Here is a 23440-nt window from a genome sequence, read left to right on the forward strand (position 1 = left end):
AACACTAATACGAACACACAAAAGTGACAACTGTGCCCTGATTTTCCTACGTGATCAGCGTAAGACGTAAACTAAAATGTAAATTGTAGACTTCGAAGTGGAAATTGTTTCCACCATGCACATTTTAGACCAGACCTAGAGTCCCGTAACCGTAGGTGCTGATAGATTTTCCGGCAGGTGGGCATCTTTGTATACGAAGGGTGGGTGGGCATCTTTGCATTCGGAGGTCGGGTGGGCATCTTTGCATTCGGAGGTCGGGTGGGCATCTTTGTATGCGCAGGACGGGTGGGCATCTTTGCATGCGCAGGGCGGGTGGGCATCTTTGCATTCAGAGGTTGGGTGGGCATCTTTGCATGCGCAGGGCGGGTGGGCATCTTTGCATGCGCAGGGTGGGTGGGCATCTTTGCACAGTCAGAATAGATCTGTACTTTCATTTAACCTTTTATCAATGTCACTTTATTTTGTCAGCTTAATATCCTATTTGTCTACTTCCATTTCTGTGTGCAGAATAACTTTTATACCTACAGAATATTTAAATACAAATAGAGTGTATAATAGACACCACTTGGGAATAGATTATATTTGCCATGTGAAAGAGACATTCACTTTTAGACAATCCCCACCACTTTTTTACCTATCTACCCCCACCCCCCTCCTAGCCTCCATGGGCTAGATAAATCGGATCTGTCACCTACTCACAGCAAAGGCAGCCAATATAGTTTTCCTTTCATGCTATAGAAATTCTGCTGTCAAAACACTGCACATTGTGGTTTCCTGGTCAGGAATCGCAACGTTCTAAACATCCACAGCACAAAGTTATAACAATGTCCTTCTAAATCAGTCCAGCCAGGAGTTCCCAGTGTCAGAAGAGAAGTTTATTTTATAGTATTGTTCCATCTAGGCAAGGTCTACAGACAAGATTGGCTTTTACTACAATGGAATATTTCCCTTCCAGATTGATGAAGAGAAATGGTGAATCACTGGACATTATTTAGCTGTAACTTTTGGAAACACTCTTGACCATGAGAATGCCCTTGTTTTAAGGTGGTTACCCACTGGCTTTAATAAAGTACCATGTCAAGCAGGATGCGTTGTATGACAAATACTTACACCTGTGGTCAGGGTCAGAGTGGGGGACAGCAAAGGACCCTGAATTGAGCTGGACACTGCTGTCACTCCTTAGGTGCTAGTGGAAGTGACTGTGGGAATGGAAACGGGTTGTGCCTAGGTTCGGGAGCTCTTTAGCTCTATTCGCTCACCAATAGGTACCATCTCCATTTACTAGTGTGTTCCATCCCCATACCCAAGTAAAAGCATGATTTATAACATGGCCCTACTCATGTAGAGATATCAAAACATACGCTTTGTAAAACAAGTCGTCTTGTCTGTTTAGAAGTGGGAGATGCATGGAGCGGCTCATGAGTGCTAAATTGCTATAGTAATGAAACTGGCAAACACTTGGGGCTAGATTTACTAAGCTGCGGGTTTGAAAAAGTGGTGATGTTGCCTGTAGCAACCAATCAGATTCTATCTTTCATTTATTTAGTACTTTCTACACAATGACAGCTAGACTCTGATTGGTTGCTATAGGCAACATCCCCACTTTTTCAAACCCGCAGCTTAGTAAATCTAGCCCTTGGTATTGAAACAGACCATTGTATATTTCTCCTACAAGAGCATTGGTAAGGAAGGGTTTAGCAGTAGGTGGAGAGGTGCCATTGTTTTTTGAGCAAAGTTTTTTTTATATTTTGTGTTGTAGGTGTATTTTGTTATATTGCATCGACATTTGAAGTCATTTTTCCATTTTCATGATAAAGTGCTCTATAAATGCACATCCTATTCCCCTCTAAAACCCATGATTAGCGGTGGTGGTGGGGAGGGAGGTTGAAACATACACTTATAAGAGAAGCCCCTCTATAGCAAGACTACAAGAACAATGTTGGCGCTGCTTGTAGCAAGCAGTCAGTGTGTTGGGCCAGCTTTAACATGGGGTCAATGTGCCCTTTACAAACACACTTGATATGGTCTTTATTTCATTGTAATTATTAAACTGGCTGCATATTCCATCTCGTTGTCACATGAATCACAGATCGGTGTAAAGTGTGCTGTTTGGTTATCACACACCATGTATTGAAGTGGCTGGTGGATTTCGCAACGTCTCTTCTAGAAAAGTGCTGAATAAGGGTTAATCTCTCCTGACATGTCAGCTCAGTGGGAGCCAAGCAGAGTAACACACATTGGAAGCGGAGCGTGTGATGCGAGAGAGCCAGCAGTAGTTTCGTCTTCCCCCAGGTGCTGTATGTGGCGAGCAGGAGCCTGGGCGTGGTGGCTCCTAACCCTCCCAGCCTGAGATTGAATTGCTGCAGGGCTTGATCGTCCAGCAGAGTCAGGAGATCTGAGGCATTGCTCAGAGCTACAGCTTGTGGTACTGCAGCGAGCACAGCACGGGGAGATGATCTGTATCTGGGGTGTGTGTCTTGGCTGTTTGCTGTATAGCTTGAGTGTTGTTTATGTGAAGCACTGCAGCACTGCTTCTAAAGAACCTACCCAGTTATTTCATTTATTCTTCTATGCATTTCATAATTAGAAATAAAGTTGGCGGTGCCTCTGTAGTGAATGCTGACTGACTTCTAGAGATGAGTGAACTAGCCATGAAATTTCACGTCCATCAAATCTTCGAGTTCGGCTCTTGCTTTGCGATTCCACGCTGTATTTGAAACTCAGTTGGTGTTTGTATTCACACGTCGCTGGGAAAATGGTTGATTCATTCCGTTCTGGTGGGGATAAAATTCTGTGCGGAACAAAAATGATTTATAGGGTCAGTTCCGCACCGAACTTTTCAGGTCAAATTCCCTGGAGAAATGTGCAAAATAACACACGCGTGCACACATCCATGTTTGTAAGAAGGGAATTAACCTGCCAGTATGTTTGTGGACCCCAGAGGGAAATCCAGACAAGCATGGAAACAACATACAAACTCCGCACAGATAGTGCCCTGGTCAGAATGGAAGCCATGACTCCAGCACTGTGAGGCCACAACGCTTAACACTATTCCACGCTGCACGGTTTTACTTGGAGCCTCGTAGATGGGTGATAATTGGGCAGAATGGCCTCTGGACATTCAGAATATAGGATTTTGATAAGCCAGATGAAGTGTGTTTTTAGGAAACGTTTCATGGCTAAGAGAGAGGGAATTCAACAGAGTGGGTGCAGCCCGAAATAGTCCAGTAAGCGGGAATGGGATCATGTAATATGAGGATGAGTGCCACAGATCGTGGGGAGAGCAGAGGGATCAACAGTGTCCTCTATCACTGCCCCCTGCAGAGTTTTGGACACTATCAGGAGTCCAGGGCCTTATAGTAGATAGACTTAAGTCTTGGTAAATTCTCCCCTGCAGTTCCTTACAGATGGTTAAATAAATATATGATACCATCAATTCGGTACATTGGGAGAGAAAATATTGCTGCTCCGCCTATTTATCTGGTAATATCACCCAAGTCCGATCTCCAGTGGCACACATTATGGTTGAGCCAACAGCACTAAAACAGAACCTATATTGCGTCTGTGTTTCTGTCCAGGACACTACTGAAAAATGCTGAATAAAACTATGTCTATGGGCAGCACAGTGGCCTAGTGGTTAGCACTTCTGCCTCACAGCACTGGGGTCATGAGTTCAATTCCCGACCATGGTCTTATCTGTGTGGAGTTTGTATGTTCTCCCTGTGTTTGCGTGGGTTTCCTCCGGGTGCTCTGGTTTCCTCCCACACTCAAAAAACATACTGGTAGGTTAATTGGCTGCTATCAAAATTGACCCTAGTCTCTCTCTGTCTCTTTGTGTGTATGTTAGAGAATTTAGACTGTAAGATCCAATGGGGCAAGCACTGATGTGAATGAGTTCTCTGTACAGCGCTGCGGAATCAGTGGCGCTCCATAAATAAATGGTGATGATGGAAACACGCTAATTTAAACATGCCATTAGTAAGAGTTCTCTGTGTTACATTGGAAATACCATTATTTGTGTGTTCTGGGGTGAATGATTATAAATGCCAATTCCCAAAACCTTTTCAAATTGTGCAGGATTTTAATGGGCAGATTATAATCTGGCGTATGGAGTGAGTTATGTGGGTATTTCATTTGTTACCATCAGTTTGCCAGACCAGAACATTCATTTCCATGTTCCAAACTGTTGTGTGACGGATCCGCCGCACTGAGATATTCAGCTGTATCTCACCACAGCCACCCACACAAGCCACATGCCACGACAAGCATACATCATTCTATAGTGCCGTGGTCTTGTACCTACTGCAGTTTGTGGCTAATACATATCTCTGAACAAATCTGTTGGTTGTAGCTGATTGTTTGTGTAATCCTTTATACACAACCATAACTGTATGTTGGGCATAACGTCTGAGTTTCTCCTATTCATCAGTCTGACATAATTAAATGCTGCTACTTCTATTCCCACACACTCGCCATAAAGCAGGGGTACACAACTAGGGCCCGCATTCATATCAAAGGGTTGCCATAAAGCTTAACTTGCTTAAACATGTAAAATATGTAGAATGTAATACAAGAAAAGAGGAACAAATTTGCAGTTATGCCTCTCATCATGCAAAGAATAAGTAAATAAAAAAAAAAAAGTCCTGTAGGGAAAGAAATGCGTACCCTGCATTGAAGGGCTGTGCACCAGAAGGGACGTGCCCATTCCATATAGTGGGTGTGCATAGTAACACATTGTCCCCCCCATCACCTCTGTAGTAACACATTGTCCCCCCCATCACCTCTGTAGTAACACATTGTCCCCCCCATCACCTCTGTAGTAGCACATTGTCCCCCATCACCTCTGTAGTAACACATTGCCCCCCCATCACCTCTGTAGTAACACATTGCTCCCCATCACCTCTGTAGTAACACATTGCTCCCCATCACCTCTGTAGTAACACATTGCTCCCCATCACCTCTGTAGTAACACATTACCCCCCCATCACCTCTGTAGTAACACATTGCCCCCCCCATCACCTCTGTAGTAACACATTGCCCCCCCCATCACCTCTATAGTAACACATTGCCACCCCTTCACCTCTGTAGTAACACAGTGCCCCTCCCCATCACCTCTGCAGTAACACATTGCTCCCCGTCACCTCTGTAGTAACACCTTGTCCCCCCATCACCTCTGTAGTAACACATTGTCCCCCCATCACCTCTGTAGTAACACATTGTCCCCCCATCACCTCTGTAGTAACACATTGTCCCCCCATCACCTCTGTAGTAACACATTGTCCCCCCATCACCTCTGTAGTAACACATTGTCCCCCCATCACCTCTGTAGTAACACATTGTCCCCCCCCATCACCTCTGTAGTAACACATTGTCCCCCCCCATCACCTCTGTAGTAACACATTGTCCCCCCCATCACCTCTGTAGTAACACCTTGTCCCCCCATCACCTCTGTAGTAACACCTTGTTCCCCCATCACCTCTGTAGTAACACATTGTCCCTCCCATCACCTCTGTAGTAACACATTGTCCCCCCCATCAACTCTGCAGTAACACATTGTCCCTCCCATCACCTCTGTAGTAACACAGTGCCCTTCCCCATCACCTCTGCAGTAACACATTGCTCCCCGTCACCTCTGTAGTAACACATTGTCCCCCCATCACCTCTGCAGTAACACATTGTCCCCCCATCACCTCTGCAGTAACACATTGTCCCCCCCATCACCTCTGTAGTAACACATTGTCCCCCCCATCACCTCTGTAGTAACACATTGTCCCCCCCATCACCTCTGTAGTAACACATTGTCCCCCCATCACCTCTGTAGTAACACATTGTCCCCCCCATCACCTCTGTAGTAACATCTTGTCCCCCCCATCACCTCTGTAGTAACACATTGTCCCCCCCATCACCTCTGTAGTAACACATTGCCCCCCCATCACCTCTGTAGCAACACATTGTCCCCCCATCACCTCTGCAGTAACACATTGTCCCCCATCACCTCTGCAGTAACACATTGTCCCCCATCACCTCTGCAGTAACACATTGCCCCCCCATCACCTCTGCAGTAACACATTGCCCCCCCCCATCACCTCTGCAGTAACACATTGTCCCCCATCACCTCTGCAGTAACACATTGTCCCCCATCACCTCTGCAGTAACACATTGCCCCCCCATCACCTCTGCAGTAACACATTGTCCCCCCCATCACCTCTGTAGTAACACATTGTCCCCCCCATCACCTCTGTAGTAACACATTGTCCCCCCATCACCTCTGTAGTAACACATTGTCCCCCCATCACCTCTGTAGTAACATCTTGTCCCCCCCATCACCTCTGTAGTAACACATTGTCCCCCCCATCACCTCTGTAGTAACACATTGCCCCCCATCACCTCTGTAGTAACACATTGTCCCCCCATCACCTCTGCAGTAACACATTGTCCCCCATCACCTCTGCAGTAACACATTGCCCCCCCATCACCTCTGCAGTAACACATTGCCCCCCCATCACCTCTGCAGTAACACATTGTCCCCCATCACCTCTGCAGTAACACATTGTCCCCCATCACCTCTGTAGTAACACATTGCCCCCCCCATCACCTCTGCAGTAACACATTGTCCCCCATCACCTCTGTAGTAACACATTGCCCCCCCATCACCTCTGTAGTAACCCATTGCCCCCCCCATCACCTCTGTAGTAACACATTGTCCCCCCCATCACCTCTGTAGTAACACATTGTCCCCCCCCCCATCACCTCTGTAGTAACACATTGTCCCCCCCCCATCACCTCTGCAGTAACACATTGTCCCCCCATCACCTCTGCAGTAACACATTGTCCCCCCATCACCTCTGCAGTAACACATTGTCCCCCATCACCTCTGCAGTAACACATTGTCCCCCATCACCTCTGTAGTAACACATTGCCCCCCCCATCACCTCTGCAGTAACACATTGTCCCCCATCACCTCTGTAGTAACACATTGCCCCCCCATCACCTCTGTAGTAACACATTGTCCCCCCCATCACCTCTGTAGTAACACATTGTCCCCCCATCACCTCTGTAGTAACACATTGTCCCCCCCATCACCTCTGTAGTAACACATTGCCCCCCCCATCACCTCTGTAGTAACACATTGCCCCCCCCATCACCTCTGTAGTAACACATTGTCCCCCCCATCACCTCTGTAGTAACACATTGTCCCCCCCCCCATCACCTCTGTAGTAACACATTGCCCCATCACCTCTGTAGTAACACATTGTCCCCCCCATCACCTCTGTAGTAACACATTGTCCCCCCCATCACCTCTGTAGTAACACATTGTCCCCCCCATCACCTCTGTAGTAACATCTTGTCCCCCCCATCACCTCTGTAGTAACACATTGTCCCCCCCATCACCTCTGTAGTAACACATTGCCCCCCCATCACCTCTGTAGTAACACATTGCCCCCCCCCATCACCTCTGCAGTAACACATTGTCCCCCATCACCTCTGTAGTAACACATTGCCCCCCCATCACCTCTGTAGTAACCCATTGCCCCCCCCATCACCTCTGTAGTAACCCATTGCCCCCCCCATCACCTCTGTAGTAACACATTGTCCCCCCCATCACCTCTGTAGTAACACATTGTCCCCCCCCATCACCTCTGTAGTAACACATTGCCCCATCACCTCTGTAGTAACACATTGTCCCCCCCATCACCTCTGTAGTAACACATTGTCCCCCCCCATCACCTCTGCAGTAACACATTGTCCCCCCATCACCTCTGCAGTAACACATTGTCCCCCCATCACCTCTGCAGTAACACATTGTCCCCCATCACCTCTGCAGTAACACATTGTCCCCCATCACCTCTGCAGTAACACATTGTCCCCCCCATCACCTCTGCAGTAACACATTGTCCCCCCCATCACCTCTGCAGTAACACATTGTCCCCCCATCACCTCTGCAGTAACACATTGTCCCCCCATCACCTCTGCAGTAACACATTGTCCCCCCATCACCTCTGCAGTAACACATTGTCCCCCATCACCTCTGCAGTAACACATTGTCCCCCCCATCACCTCTGTAGTAACACATTGCCCCATCACCTCTGTAGTAACACATTGCCCCCCCATCACCTCTGTAGTAACACATTGTCCCCCCCATCACCTCTGTAGTAACACATTGCCCCCCATCACCTCTGTAGTAACACATTGCTCCCCATCACCTCTGTAGTAACACATTGCCCCCCCATCGCCTTTGTAGTAACACATTGTCCCCCCCATCACCTCTGTAGTAACACATTGTCCCCCCCATCACCTCTGTAGTAACACATTGTCCCCCATCACCTCTGTAGTAACACATTGTCCCCCATCACCTCTGTAGTAACACATTGTCCCCCCCATCACCTCTGTAGTAACACATTGTCCCCCCCATCACCTCTGTAGTAACACATTGCCCCCCCATCGCCTTTGTAGTAACACATTGTCCCCCCCATCACCTCTGCAGTAACACATTGTCCCCCATCACCTCTGTAGTAACACATTGTCCCCCCCATCACCTCTGTAGTAACACATTGCCCCCCCCATCACCTCTGTAGTAACACATTGCCCCCCCATCACCTCTGTAGTAACACATTGTCCCCCCCATCACCTCTGTAGTAACACATTGCCCCCCATCACCTCTGTAGTAACACATTGCTCCCCATCACCTCTGTAGTAACACATTGCCCCCCCATCGCCTTTGTAGTAACACATTGTCCCCCCCATCACCTCTGTAGTAACACATTGTCCCCCCCATCACCTCTGTAGTAACACATTGCCCCCCCATCACCTCTGTAGTAACACATTGTCCCCCCCATCACCTCTGTAGTAACACATTGCCCCCCATCACCTCTGTAGTAACACATTGCCCCCCCATCACCTCTGTAGTAACACATTGCCCCCCCATCACCTCTGTAGTAACCCATTGCCCCCCCATCACCTCTATAGTAACGTATTGCCCCCATCACCTGAAAATGTAGGTAGTTTTTGGGAAAAATAGCCCCTTGGTGACTAAACCTCCCCATTGTTAGATCTGAATGGAATCTGGTACCCATGGGGATCAGTGATCCTGAAAGTGATTAACAGGATAAATAAAAAAAACTCAGCACAATTTCAATATTTCCTCTAATCATCTTTATTGACTGAATTTGAAAATTGTGCTGTGAAATGTCTGACTCTACAGACAAATATGGAATGAGAGCATAGATATTGGTTCTCTGCTGCATCATCTTAGGGCCTTGTGTGGGAACACTTTCCTTTGTCCCGAAGATTCTCTTGTTTTATCAGTCAAAACATAACAGGAAAGTCTGCCTAGAGCTTGGGAATAACAGGTGTATTTCTCCCAGCGGTCTGATCTCTACAGGTGCCAGTGAAGGAATGTGGGAGCATGTTCCTTCCCCCCCAGGGATCTTCTGCCTGTCATGTCTCCAGGAGTAGTGGTGGTAGTGGTGGTGGGTGAATAGAGTAGACACTGGCTATAGTGCCAGGCCTTTGAGAAGCACTTTGCAAGAAGCCAGAGTTTGCCATGGCACAGGATGTGTCTGGGAGGCTGAGGGAGCTGTTACTGCGTGCTGGCAGGCGTGGTGAATGACAAGCTGGGACTTGCTGTCTAAGTGACTCCATAGAGTTCCCACGGAGAAGCTGTTCTCTACTGTTAAGAAACCCTTGTGAGGAGTATCGCAGAAACTCGAAGAACAAAAGCACACAAAATCCTGTTTGAATTTGTTGATAAAGTAATAATTCATAGTGGTGCCAAAATCTTTTTTCTGACCGGCCTCTGATTTCTGTTTACTTGAAAGTTTCCACACTTTGTCGAAACTTACTTTATAAATTATTGTGCATAGAGATTGTTCTTTTCTGTATATTTGTGTTTCTTAGTATAAGGTGCAATATTGATTCTTTGACATATTCCATCTCAGCAGTGCCCTTCCCTGAGCCCACAGTGACTGAGTCCATCATGGAAAGTGATAGGATCCATTTTTGGCATCCTACTAGACGAATGGGTTAGACAGTAGAACAAGGGTGATCTTTTTCTTCTCTTTGCTGACAGTGGTTCTCTGTTTCCTGATGCTGCAATCTTTGACCCTACCCCTCTCAAAATAATTACGTTGATAAAATTAGGTCTACAACAAAAGGTTCAGTGGGGGAGAGGAAGAGGGAATCAAAGAAATGGAAAGGAAAATCAGCTAATGATACCCACACATGAAACCATTTCATTGTTTCCGGATGGGCCATCTTATCTCTGAAATCTTCATTCTATAATCAAATTGACTCACATGCGGTGAGATTGTTTGATCCGTCACCTGCACACAGTGGAGGCAGCCATTTTGTGAGCTGAACTTATAAGAATGCAGTTTATAAGTTCACTAAGAACCAGTACCTCAAGAATAGAGGTTAGGTCTCATAAATATGGGGTCATGAGTTCAATTCCCGACCATGGCCTTATCTATGAGGAGTTTGTATGTTCTCCCCGTGTTTGCATGGGTTTCCTCCGACACTCCAAAAATATACTGGTAGGTTAATTGGCTGCTAACAAATTGACCCCTGTGTGTGTGTGTGTGTGTGTGTGTGTGTGTTAGAGAATTTAGACTGTAAGCCCCAATGGGGCAGGGACTGAGTGAGTGAGTTCTCTGTACAGCGCTGCGGATTTAGTGGTGCTATATAAATAAATGGTGATGATAAATATTATTCAAGCCTCATGAATAATTGCTTCCACTGTATGAAAGTGACAGGTTCACTTTAAATACGGAGGATGAAGCGCTTCTTTGTAACTTAACCTTTGTTGTTATATAAGAAATAAGCTACGAGTGAACATGGATAAGATAGACTCTTTATAGACCCTTTATTTTTCGAAGCTTAGGTGTATTTGTTAAACCTTTTACTTGCGATTACCTTGAGGGTTGTTTGTGCTGCAATAGCTGTCTATAAGAGTATTCTTCATGTGTCTCGCCCTGTGTATGACAATGCCCACCATCAGATGACCTTGGGCAGATCAGATAACTTCTACCTACCTGGCCTTAGTCTGGGGTACCACAGGTATAGGATAGTGTATAGGCTCTGAACACACCAGGTCATTATTGCTGCCTGGTCTGAGATTGACATAAGAGGTTTCTCTATGGGATTACCCATGTGTTCTGTGCATACAGTTTTGCTCACTTAGTAACTCAGTGCTATGTGAGTTTTTGCGCTATGATATTAAATAAGCCTATGGGAGTGTCTCTTGTAGTAATGTGCAGGAGGAACACTATTCTACAGTATATAGACATATACATACTACGCACTTGAACAGGGTTCATTTACACCGTACATTGTAAACTGTAAATGGAGATAATAGCGAGGTTATGTGGCCAGTGATGGCTGATGCCTGCAGTGTTTGAGGGGCACACACAGGACTATATTATGTGATAAGACGTATTTGTCACATCGTACTGTCTGTACCTCAGAGATCTGGTTTATGACCGGGTCTTGTTAGATAGGAGGAAGAGGTTGCAAGCTGCAGGCAGCACACAGGTCATTTCTAACTACTCTGTATCAAAGACAAACGTGGAGCATTGTGTAAAGTTTCCATGGTAACCTGTCGCCTACCCTGAAAACGACTGTCCTTTAATCTAGAATAGTACTGTGGGTTTGGTTACTAGTGCCAATTGCAAAGCACAATGGTTACAGCGCAGTTCATGGTGCACTGTGTATAATCCTGCATATCAGACAATCTACTATGGTACTTTGGTATACAATGAGTGCTTTAAATGGCTTTGACATTTATAGTAAGTGCCAGAAACAACATTGGAAGGTTTTGGAAGGAACTGACCAACTTAATGTTTTCCTTCTGATTGCAAAGTCTAGGTCTAAACACTAAGAGAGTCGGTTAGGGTTGGATCTATGACTAGTTATTTTGGCATAATATGCACATTTCCATAGAGTATATGTACACCAAATTCAGTGTACACATACATCCATATACAGATTTTTTTCATTAATGCTTCCATCTCCTGGAGAGTTGGAACAGGGGCAAGCATGTGCAGGTAAGTGTGATCTGAGTATGTTCATGTAGCTGCACCTTGTAGAAGGCATATCTCTTGTGAGTGCTGGCGGGATGGTATACACATCTATAGTGATGACCCACGGCGGACTAGCTAGCCGCTGCTGATAGCGCACTGACCGCTCCAGCTATATTATATCAAGTTGCGGCTCTCTATTCGCATTATTTAAACCTATTTGGAGTGCTGCATTTGATTTTTAAAGGGGTAAGTAACAGAGGTGTCTTTATTTCTAGATATTTTATATTGAAAACTCTGTTTTTGCAGTTATTAATAACTGCAGTTATGTGTATTTATGTTTACTAAACACCACCAATAAATACTTTGTCCTTTGGCAACAGTCCACATTTCCAAAACTGCAAAAGGCAGGATTCTACGCACACTTTTTTCATATTAAAATTTGCATACCAAAATATTACTTTTATTTGTACTATTTTGAATGAAATGCAATTTATAGGAACAATATAAGTAGCCCATCAACAAGACAACCTACTGCATGAATTGAGGGTACTATTATTTTATTGAAGCAAGGATGGGGGGACCTGGGCCCCCCCCTCTTCTCTGGACACTTTCTGTTATAAAGGGTGGCATTGTCTGGTGATCACACATGATTACCAGACAATAACTATTAAGGGGCACTTCATTTGGAAGAGGATATTCTCTTCTTTTAAATGAGGGTGCCCTGAGATTCTAGGTGGCAGGAGATATGGCAGTGCTCTCTCCCCCTTCCACTGGTTCTTCATTATATTTCTGTAAGCAGTGGGTGAAGAGGCGGGCTGGATGGTCTCATCACATGTTGGTGAAATTAGACATTAAGCCCCACCCCTCCCCATCCATTAATGACAGGAACTAGCTGTGGTGGACAGGTAAGTATACTTTTAACTTCTATGAACCCACTCTGTCCCACTCGTCCTTAGCACTGTAGGGTTACATGAGATTTTTGTACAAAGTTCTATTCCATACAGTGACATATCCAATGGCAGCATCTACATTTCGGAGGAAGTAATTCCTTTTTGAAAAGCATGTTATGTTCTATACTGGGACAGATAATTTCACCCATAGGTCAGCTCCTGGGTACGGAGACAGTTTTCCAGTGATTGCAATAGGATTGGGAGCGCCTGTAAAGTGGACCATCTTTTTCCCTAGGTAATAATTCACATGAAGACTTTTGGAAGTGTAGACGCTTAAACCGTTAAACGACACTTCGTATGATTGTTTTTAAACCTTTGAGGTATAGAACAATTGCATAGCTGTGTTCTAAGTCATTGGTTCCCAAACTTTCAGAGTTCAAGGCACCCTTAGGGTCTCCATAAGTTTTTCAAGGCACCCCTAAGCCAAAATAATTAGAGTAGTCCTGTTTTTTAAGTAGTTTGGTCAAAATAAATAATAATAATATTTGGGCCATTTCACCATCACACTGTGCTCCTTCATCAGTTCCCTTTTATTACACGAATCCTTTATCACACTGCCCCTTTTATTCCAGGGCTGCCCCTCTGTTCCTTTACTCACCTTTTACTTGGCGGCCTTTTTTCTGTTTCTTCTTGTTTTCTTCTGTCTTCTTCTCTTCAAGTCCAGACTCCTCTCTGCGCCTCTCCTCACTGAAAATGTCGGATATTATGACGTTACGACCGACAGTCAGTGCGTAAGGGGCGGGGCCGGGTGCTGTCCTTGTTGATTTTCTTTGTTCTCAAGCATAGACTCCATAAGCAAGCTCTGTCCACTGGTGACATAGCTGCACAATGCAATGTGTAACAATGGGTGAAGATATGAAAGGTGTGAAGAACTTGTTTTACAAAGGGAAGAAGTGCTTTTTGTACCTGTTTTCTGCCTTCTATAGTACCTATGGCGCTGGTGCCGCTCACTTGCATCACATGACTCAGACTGAACGCGTTTCACACAACTTGACTACATAAGTACTTAAAGAGCTCGCCCCTGTTTAAAGTGAATATATATCAGAGGCTGAACATGTGAGCTGAATAGTATACATGAACTAACTGGAGGGTTTATGCGTCTACCATTCAGGTGGTTGGAGAGTCACCGGTTGGCCCAGCATGCTGTAATGGATGGGGGACGTTCTGTTTTCATGCGTAACACGGTTGCAGTGGAATGTCAGACTAACATTGGGCAGCATGTTTTTTTCCATGGTTCATATATGATAATTTTTATTTAAGGAAATAAATAGTATTAGTGGCAGGTCTAGTATGTGGTTTCCATTGTTTCTATGTAGATTTCTCATGTTTTTACCTCTGTAAGTGACCATTAAATGAAATGTATGGCATCATGACATCTAAGAGTTGGTAGATATTGTTCGATATTGTTGGACTTCAGGTGTTCTGTGTAAGTTTGATGTAAACATCACCTGTCACAGACGTGCAGGCAGCCATTTTGTGACTGTGTTGCGATAATGCAATCAGTTTAAGAGAAAGCAATGACATCACCAATAAATACCTGGAGAATCGATGGGCTGCATTCTGGTTCAGTCTACAACATGGCTTCCTGCACTGTGTGCAAGTGATAGACTCTTCCTCCTATTTTGTAAACTGGATGAGTTGTGTGTCTGTTGTAAATAAGAAAAAAACCTGACGGTGAACAGTGAGTTATACTAAAGCCAGAACTGTTCTGCTGGACCCAAAATAAATATTTTGGATATTTTTCATATGAAAGAAAAAAAAAATACTTTGAAAGCTGAAATGTATTCCTTGTTTGTCAGATACCGAACTGGTTATATTGGATCTCCATCTAGCTTGTTACCCACTACTGAAAATACCAGTGAAACAGCAAGTCAAACGTGACCACAGGAAAAAGTGGGTGTGGGGTTACTGTCTGGAACCAATGGACTCTGTTCTCAAAACCATTCATTTTTTTTTTATTAGTGCTAGTGAAAGCATGATTGTTTATATATATATATATATATATATATATATCTATATCCCCCCAATGCATTATTGGGGTAATGGGGTTAATAAAAACTTTGCATGAAGTAGTTTTGGGGCCAAATAACCTATTCTGTGTTTATTATTGGACTTTGAACACTAAGGGGCCAATTCAGTTTGGCCTCGTTATTCTAGGAATAACACGTCCTGCGCGCTATTATCGTTAGTACGGTAAAAATGCGCAGTATTACCGTTACTATGGTAATTTTAATGCTGGTTTTTGCTTGCACCTCTTGGGCCGCTAGTAAAAATCTGGGTTAAAATTACTGTATTAAAGGTAATACTACTAGTGCCGCGTTAATCATAGACTAACGTAGCCGAGTGCTTCTTTAGCTTCTGCAAGAATCTGTGTTCCACTATGTATTTAACCCATGAGAAGCTGACATCTGAGTAATCTCCCCCCAATCTCTTGCAGTGCTCTGCTGATCGCTGCGATCTTTGACCGAGATGTGAACTGCAGGCGAGCAGCTTCGGTAAGCCACGCGGAGAGCTATCCTGTTCTGTCTTCTCATTATTAGCTCACTGTTCTTTGTCCTGTGTCCTAGCGTCTTGTTTAACGTTCACAAAGAATCGTGGTATCATGTGCAGTTTTGATACATTTGCGCCTTACACAACACACCTGTATTTACCTAAAATTGTGGTGTAAATAATGTGTTGGAGAACAGCAGCCAAGGTCAGTAGGTTGTTTTATGAGGCTTACAGATTGTATATTAAACCAATTTATAATCTCAACCCTATTACGTATGAAAGTTATAGTACGTCCCTTATTTTCCCTTAAATGTGCTCCTCCATCCCCATCAGCTGTCAACTCCTGTTGTCATGTACAAATCACAGCACAAGACCTTAAAGGTCTTTGTAGAGAACTCTTTCTTAGCCTTATCATACAATTACTTTTAAACAAAGCTTTTCTTTTTTTTTCCTTCTTATTTTATGCCTGTTTTATTCGTCAGTAATTGATTTGTGGTCAATTTTTCTTTTTTTAAATAGTGCTTGTCAAACAGTAATGTAGTATACCCACCCCCCTGGGATGCATGTGCAGCCAGTTGGTGCCAAGCCGTGTCTAGTATCCCAGGTGTCATGTATGTCTACTAGGTGTTTATTCCTCCTCTTAACAACAGAGACTTGTAACTGTAGCCCCGGGCTAGCATTACAGAACTGTCCCTCCAGAGTCATGTAGGTTGCTGTGATTGTTTGTAATGTAACAAACATACACGGGGGCCCTTCAACTCCACTCACAACGCCTCTCTCATGTTCCTGGATGTTCTAGACCAGGCCTGGGCAGCCGATGGCTCTCCAGGTGTTCTGAAACTACACGTCCCAGAGTTCCATGCCAGCTATCGTCTGGCTATCTGCTGGCAAAGCATGCTGGGGCATGTAGTTTCACAACACAAGGAGAGCCACAGGTTTGCTCTAGAGCTATTCTGTAGATTATCAACCAAAAATAAGCAACCATAACCGTTATTGTGGGTAACTCGATTTACAGACTTAAAAAAATAATTATTGATCATGATTTAATATTTTTTCTTTTGTGTATCATTTTACAAAAGAAACAATATTAAAACTGGTTTATTAACGTAGTAAGAATGTATGTATATTTATTGTGCACACAGCACTTTATAAAATGTATAGCACAGAGAAATAACACTAAGTGGCACTGGCAGGCAGGTAACACAAATATGGAATAGATCCTTGTCCCAATTAGTTACTGTATAATTTTATAAGTTTCATTTATAGATAACTGTAAGATATAGGATTGTTTCAAGGATGAGCCAGCAAAGCTGATGAGGGGTACACAGGTCCTTTCCCTCCAGTCGTTACACCCACATTGTTATCACACACTTGGAGTTTATTCCGTGCATTCATTACCGCGTCGGTGACTAATTGCCGCTTAATGTTGAGGTGACTCTGTCACGCTGATCTGGATGGTCAGTATGAGCATGTTAGATAGATCAGGCCCCAACCTTCTGTAAGTAAGGTTTACAACGACTTGCAAATGTCCTTATCAAAATCCAGTATTGGGATTGGGTCACATGACGATTGGATCTGATTGAAAATCCGTCAGTAGGCACACTGGTTCCCCCTTTGCACACCTGTTGGTAGTGGTGATGGTGTTATCATCATCATTATTTTCAGTGACCGTGTAGATCTTGTACGGGAGCCTCACAAATAGTCTAGTTATTTTCTTCGTGCAAAACCTCTAAATTAGTGGAAGTAACACAGACATTGCTAAACTTATTTTTGAAATTGTGGGCCAGGAAGGCTGGCGATTAGTTTACATCCGCTCAGCGACCTAGGAGGATTTTGCGAGGACAGCAAGCCCACCACCATTATCTGTCCCATCTCCCGCAGCAAACAATGTACGCTTTATGTCAGGATGTGAGCCATGGGTCATTTATATAGCAGCCTGTTTGTTTTGAATTCATGGGATGGTGTTTGGTTATAAGCAGAGGTGTCTCATTTTGTCTTTGTTTGTTCTGTGTTCTGCAGGCAGCCTTCCAGGAGAATGTGGGGAGACAGGTACAGTAACTTTCACAGCGATTTGCCTTAACCCCTCGTGTGCGGGCACGCAGGCAGGTCTTTTATTGTCTCCATCCTCTCAGTACTCGTCAGCCTGGGCTCCAATGTGACCCTGTTTTCCCAGCAGTCACTGAAAATGTTTAACCTATTTCTTATTGGCGGAAGTGAATTGAGTTGCTGTACCAGTGATATTACCAAGCTCTGGCTCCCCGTATATATTGATAGGCCACATTCTTATGATTGTTTATAAACATCCATGAAGCAGATAACAAAATGGCTGCATTCATTCTGAAGTGATATTTGTAGAAACCATAGGAACAGGTAATACAACAGAGTGCGGTACCCTTAAGAAAATATTTTGAAAATTACAGAAAGTTGGGGTTTGTCTTAAACACAAGAAATACTAATGCAAGCAAACTTCAATGTCCACAATTTGTAATATGGAAACATAGGAACTTGTTGATCGTATGAAAATTTATGTTTCCTCATGCTTCCTGTCACCTCAAACTACATGAAAACTTTTGGGAAAAAACAACTGTGTAGTGCACCGCATCCAAGGCTCAAGTAATTAGCTAACCAGGGTAATCAGTAATGCTCAGCATTACTTTTCAGATTCCAAATCCACAACAAATGTCAACCCTGGCCCATGGCCTGACGCTCCCATAATTTAGATCGTTAAACACATGTCACTGTATTGTTTCAGTGTAACATGATTGTGTTTTACACTTCAGGAAATGGTCACAGTTGTGCGACAACAGTCATACAAAGTGAAGTGTAATTTCTGGATGCAGAACTGTTTTACCTCAGTACTAATAATGCCACCAGACATTTGACCTGAATACTTTGTACAATACTAACATTACAGTATGGAATTCTGGGTAAAGAATGTTTTACCTCATAACACTGCAGTCAGGGATTTTGGTAAATAATGGTCTTATCTGTGTAACTGTGAGAATGAAGTACTAATGCTACAATCATAGATACTGAGTAATCTAGGTTCTCGCCTCAAAATAAATAGTTTGATTAAAACAGCCCCTGCCATTCATCATAAATGTCTTTATAGACTTCTGACACTATTAAAATCTCATTGCTCCAGAAATAAGGATGTGAACAGATGTCTATGAAATTGTGATCCTCTACAGCATTGCACTCCCATAAATATAATACAACTAGCTGTGAACCATAGTAAACCATTTTACTGCTAGTTCCTGGTCCCTCACCTTGGAAAGTACCATGAAATCATATATTCCCAATTTTTGTGCTGACAGGGTACTTTTCCACATGGCATCGACATATTGACTGCAGCGGACTATTTTGCAGTCGGGAACCGAGCCAATTGTTTCCTAAACATCAGGTAATTTAGAAACCTTTATTACATACCTATTTTTTTACTGTGTACTCAGCTAAAGCTCGTGTAATATAATGCATGTATTACATTTTGGACTATGGATATAGCTGATAGTCTCTCCTTATATATATCTCTGCTGTCAATACCTCCTAGTGATTTGATAGGCTTAAAAGCGGCTAAGACCATGTAATGGTTTGACGAAAGAAATGCTGCCCATAACGGTAACCACATCATAAAACCATTTTGTTGTTTTCGTCATCTCCTATCAGTGCGTTCGTGGCCAGATTCCCAGAATACACCACGTCCATGATCGATCACCTGGTCGAGATGAAGATTAACCATTGGGACATGTGAGTTCAAAAAAATCAGATTCCCTCTATAGGTGTCTTGTGGTCTGTGTTATAATAAGTTATTTAAAATATGTAGTAATATTCTACAAGTCAGGGTGAAGCTACACAGCCAATACTTTTCTATACTGGTAACAGAACTCTGAGGTGATTTTCAATATTCCATGTTTCCTACATTCGTGGGCAAGTTATTCCTTATGATTCTTTAGTATTTATGACCCATGTTAATGTGATTAAGCCACTACTAACTATTTATATCTGTATTATAATATATCATTATCCATATATCCCTATATCATTATCGCTTGTGTATTATAACCATTGTCGCACAGTGTGAACATTACCCACCTAATATGCAGTACTTACAATGCGTTACTTGGGTATATTATCACACTTATTATGCAGAATTGGGAACATTACCTGAAATGTGTGTGTGTTTTCCAGTTACTGCCAGCTGGTAATGGCACAGGCTAAAGAAGCAGGGGCAGCCCAGCTAGTGTAAACCTGCAGCAGCAAGATCAGTTTCCCTGGGCCTGAATGCAGAGGGTTGTTGTGTTTGCACACATTGGCTGTTTACAGTAACTTGTGTTGTATTTTGGAGTTTGGGTCTGTTAGATATTCCCCCCCACAGGCTACACCTGGAAGGTTCAGTGTTTCTGTCAACAGTCTGCTGCTCCGCTTCAAAGCTTCGGCCACTAGTGCCACTAAACTGTGCTTGTTATCACACAGGTCAACACGGCCTCTGAGCTCATCTTATCCATTACTGAACACGCAGTCTCCTGGAGATGTATAGGATCTACTGTGCCGAATGGTTGGGGCCTGGGGTTTTTCTGGGTGTGGGGATTTGGATGCAGGATGGCTAAAATAGACTAAATTGCATGTGTTCCTCTCATTGGCTGGGAGTATATGTGTGTGTAAGACATTATACTGAAAGATAGCAGTTTTGTTTTTCTTTAGATTTTCAAAACTTCCTGGATAATTCATGTTGAGAGAAGAATTGCATATCTGTATCTTAAAGGTATATGTTACAGTGGAAGTTATTTAATTCAATTGGCGCAGGTGTTTTGGCACGTCATTTCTCCGTGTCTAGGGTGTGAGCAAAAATTAGCCAAATCTAGCCCTATTTTCAGTCACAACGATCATCTCTGGTCCTGTAATTGAATAATTCTCTGTGTGTTTGACAAGATCCTTCTTGCTAAGAACAACATGGCTTCTGACACCCCTTCGGTTGGTACTGAAGCTTTTAAATATACTTACACACTCTATATGGTGCCTTTTTTATATGTATTGTGGGTTAGGTGTAGTTTCAATTTGGTGCATGAGAAAAGAAAACATTTGATGCAGGTTTGGTTGATCAGTTAGACCTAGTTGATCATTGTATGTTGGCTCATCATAGTCAAAATCTGATTGGATCTGGATTGATTGAGTATGAAACGTTATGAGCCGCTGACACGACATTTTAGTAACACAGCCCAACTCATTGCTTTCATTTGGGAAGCTTTTCTCAGGGACTTGGCTGCGTCCAATGAAAACAAAGCAAGTCTGATTAATGGCACCCTGAGGCCAGTTGGTCTGGCAGCCAAGGAAATGTAGAAGAGTACAGTTCATCCATTTTAATACAGCTATAGTTCCATTATATAGTGCGGGTCTATGGAAGGGGCAAACCATATCTGGACTTTGCTTACTGGTCTAGTAGTGCTGCCTTTGGAATGAAAATAATTCTGATGAACAGGTCCTGCTGTCCGTTTTCTGGTCTGGTATCCAACAAGTAGCACTCGCGTGTCCACATGGATAAGAGTCCGAAGTCTTTTATGGACACTTGAAACCAGAATCCACTACTGCCCCCTTTCGTACAGTGGGGAACTACACGGTTCCACTCTGTTTCCTGGTGTTGGTGGAACAGAATATAGTGCCGTGCTGTGAATGTGCCCAGCTCGGATTACAGTACAACGGACACTGCAGGCAGTCACCTGTGCAAAGACCTAAACCAGACAAACAGGTGGAACAGAAAATACAGCAAATCTCAGGTGAAAATAGCACAGCCACCAGCAACATTCTTTTTATATATACAATACCTGGAGGAGACAAGCCTGCAGGTCAGGCGAGGTTACACAAACGTGGATAGCAATTTATCTTACACTATTATTTATATAGCCATGCCATGTTAAACAGCTTTTAGGGAGATAGATTAAAGATACCTGGAATAATGTAGTCATGGCTATAAATTATATGGATAGTTGCAGTCACTGAGGAGTGCTGTGAGCTCAGAAATCCAGGGTGACTTGTAATATCCTTAATTATTTACACTCAGGGGTGCATTATTCTTTAAATTGCACGGGTTTGTCTATTGAACACTGATATGATGACATCAGAATTCACAGATTATAAGAGATGACATCAGAACTCCTGCTTTATACAGAAAGTATTTCCACTAGTTTATACATATATTAAAATCACCTATGTATTATACGGTGATAACAGAGGTAAATACAGTGATGCAGAAGGTGACAACGTCTTTTCCGCTAGAGCTTACAATCTAAATCATCATCGTTTATTTATATAGCGCCACTAATGCCACAGCGCTGTACAGAGAACTCATTTACATCCGTCCCTGCCCCAATAGAGCTTACAGTCTAAATTCCCTAACACACACACACAGACAGACTAGAGTCAATTTAATAGCAGCCAATTAACCTACCAGTATGTTTTTTTGGAGTGTTGGAGGAAACCGGAGCACCCGGAGGAAACCCACGCAAACACGAGGAGAACATACAAACTCCAGATAAGGCCATGGTCAGGAATCGAACTCATGACCCCAGTGCTGTGAGGCAGAAGTGCTAACCACTGCGCCACCGTGCTGTGTTTAAACGTCTCCCTTACAAAAGGGTGATTGTTCACATAGTATAAGGATAGACGCATTAGGTACAATTCTCTCTCACGAGTTGTAGTTAGATAAAGGAGTCTGATCTTTCATTATTCTATGAATATGCATATTTACAATGTTTTTAAGCTAAAATGTGTGTTTATGTAGCATATGTTATGTTTTGTGTATATTTGGTTAAAGACCACAACAACTGCTTAAGTAGACGGATGTCAGGGAGCAAAAAGAAGGTAAAAAGAAGCACAAATAATGGTATAATAAGAAAGCTAATTTTTACTTAAAGAAAATAAATTGGATGTACTATAAATATAAATGTAAAAAAATAAATAAATCTGATATTAGTTAAATTCAGTCTGCGGCCTAGTGTCTTAAATGGCTGTGAAAGGCCACTGCCATTTATATTAGGTGATACATGATTGCATACATAATGAACAGTGAGGAGTGTGATATATGTTATAATACACAAGTGTGTATTATATGATGAATAATGTGATGACATCATTACTCATTGATTACGGGTGATGACATCACTACAGATATTGTGTAAAGAGTTAATATGTATGTTATTGGTGCTTCTAGTCTTAAGGCCTTGCGGGTATAAGGACCCTGGTAGCAATTGCAGCTTACCCTGCTCCAGGCCTAGCTCACCATAGAGCAGGCTTTAGATTCGGACACAATATTTTAGATACATAATCCAGGGAAATATCTGCCTGACGTTACTCCAGCACTTGCTGGGTCTTCTGGTGTTCCGCAGTGATATTAAGTACAAAACAGTAAATTGTGTGGATTACCAGGAGCAGAAGGGGAGGTACGAGGCTGGTATAATAGAACCTCAGACAGAATTAGATATGTATGACAAACAAATTATTGATAAAAAGAAGAATAAATTTGTTAGAGATCAAAAAGATTATGCACAAAACCGGGTCTTCAAATGGGATATAAGAAGGTCAAAAACATCCAATACATCTTTCTCTACTTCAGAAGTAGATTCTTCAGAAGCTGAAACCTCCAATAATTTAGTTTTCTGGTAGAGACCTTTTTCAGAAAGATTTTTTAGAAAGGGGCTTCATGACCTCAGACAGAGGCGGTACAGATAAAAGAAAATACGAAGGGGTGGGCTGGAAATCGGTGAAAACGAATGGGAAACCAAGAAGAAATGGTCTAGCGTAGGATTCAGAGACGAGAACAGACTTAGACCACCTTAACAATTATTAATCTTTCTGATAAGAAACTTGAATCAAATCATATCAGCCTTCTTCGTAAAGGCTTGTCCTTTTTGTCGGTCCAAAATATGGACCACTTTGAATGGGAAAATAGCCTGGCCTTATTTTCAAGAAAATGGTATAGTGGTTCGCACT

At 43.1% G+C, this 23440-nt stretch overlaps 1 protein-coding gene across 1 annotated transcript in view; it reads left to right on the plus strand.

Annotated features, from left to right (window-relative positions):
* The window catches only part of TBCD (tubulin folding cofactor D), a 187095-nt gene that overhangs the window by 86624 nt on the left and 77031 nt on the right, over positions 1–23440 (plus strand). Inside the window, exons 16-19 of the mRNA XM_075178183.1 lie at positions 15405–15462; positions 17477–17506; positions 18775–18860; positions 19124–19204. Of these exons, the coding sequence (XP_075034284.1) occupies positions 15405–15462; positions 17477–17506; positions 18775–18860; positions 19124–19204 (255 nt within the window). The remainder of the gene's footprint in view (positions 1–15404; positions 15463–17476; positions 17507–18774; positions 18861–19123; positions 19205–23440) is intronic.

This window comes from Mixophyes fleayi, chromosome 6 (assembly GCF_038048845.1).
Source record: "Mixophyes fleayi isolate aMixFle1 chromosome 6, aMixFle1.hap1, whole genome shotgun sequence".
Lineage (NCBI taxonomy): Eukaryota > Metazoa > Chordata > Amphibia > Anura > Limnodynastidae > Mixophyes > Mixophyes fleayi.